This window comes from Ylistrum balloti, unplaced genomic scaffold (assembly GCF_031769215.1).
Source record: "Ylistrum balloti isolate Yb309-2 unplaced genomic scaffold, AGI_CSIRO_Ybal_v1 Utg370322, whole genome shotgun sequence".
NCBI lineage: Eukaryota > Metazoa > Mollusca > Bivalvia > Pectinida > Pectinidae > Ylistrum > Ylistrum balloti.
In genome coordinates, this window is record NW_026782236.1 from 25,772 (window position 1) to 26,952 (window position 1,181).

A 1,181-nucleotide genomic window follows, 5' to 3' on the forward strand; every position below is an offset into this window, starting at 1 on the left:
GTTTGGACATTATGTCAATGAATCCGATTCATCGATTCTCGTCTGTTCTTCCTGTCACCTAGGGGTTATCGCTATTGTGGTTTTCTCGGATTTCTAAATTTAGCCGTGGGTAATTTCCACTTTCGTTTCCATACATGGAAGCTAGTTATTTCTCGGGTTCGCCGTATTGACTAACAAACACAGATAGAGTGACAGTTCCATTCAAGTTTATTCATACAAAGAAAATCGGTACCAATATCACATGAGCACACGTTGTATAACACACAAGAAACGTTGAACAAACACATACAACGCACTGTAGTTTGAGCACTAATTTGCCGTCTGAAAATTGGCGATGACGAATGGTTTAAATTTGTGAGTTCCGGTTGCGTTGGCGGTCAATGCCACGGTGATCCGGTCTTTCGATTTCTTGGTTCCTTTGGTAGTTTCCGTGGCGAGTGTGTAATTCGGTCCGAGTCGGTAGAAGAATTCAGTCTCGTCCATATTGTAGATGTCCTCTGGGTTGTAGTCTGTGAGTAGCTGGCGTAGGTCGTGGCGTCCTGTCTGTACGGATGTCATGTCGGCGCTGTCTACTTCTCCGTGGTATTTTCTCTTCCTCATCCCTCGTCGTTCCTTGAAGCGCTGTATCCATCCTCTCAAGTAGGCGAAGTCAGTGATGTCAAGTTGCTTCCCCAATTCCTTCGCTTTCTCAATCATCACGTCGTCGTTGATGGCGGCGTATCTCGCAGTGATGTCGGTGAACCATAGGTAGAGCGCTTCGTCGAGTTATTCTTCGATACTATTTACTATAAAGTTAATTATAAGGATGTATAATTAACTTCAATAAACAACTAATTTGTAGTAATTGTATACGTACATATCAGGTTTCCTTTTTATGAAAACAAAACACTGAGGTGCATTATAAACTTGTACTGTCGAATATGTATTTCATTATATCATTACTTATCATCAATGTTCGTTTAAATTCTATATTGTATTATTTATGCAGAGTTAAAGAAAGCAATGAATTGGTTTTGCCATGGAGAAAAATCTATTAGAAACAGGTGGTAAGAATTTAATTGGAAACGCCGACACCAAAGCGGTATGGGAAAAGTTAAGATTTAACATCAAGGTGAGGATTTACGTGTTTTATATAGGAACGTGGCATTTCTTATTCGGATTGACCAAGATTTTATTTTATT

At 39.8% G+C, this 1,181-nt stretch overlaps 1 protein-coding gene across 1 annotated transcript; it reads right to left on the reverse strand.

The window, feature by feature from the left end:
* Window positions 1-309: 309 nt before the first annotated feature.
* Window positions 310-696, reverse strand: LOC132553362 (jerky protein homolog). The gene has a single exon (XM_060217598.1). It carries the CDS (start codon window positions 694-696, stop codon window positions 310-312), a length of 387 nt encoding a protein of 128 aa, XP_060073581.1.
* Window positions 697-1,181: the final 485 nt, after the last annotated feature.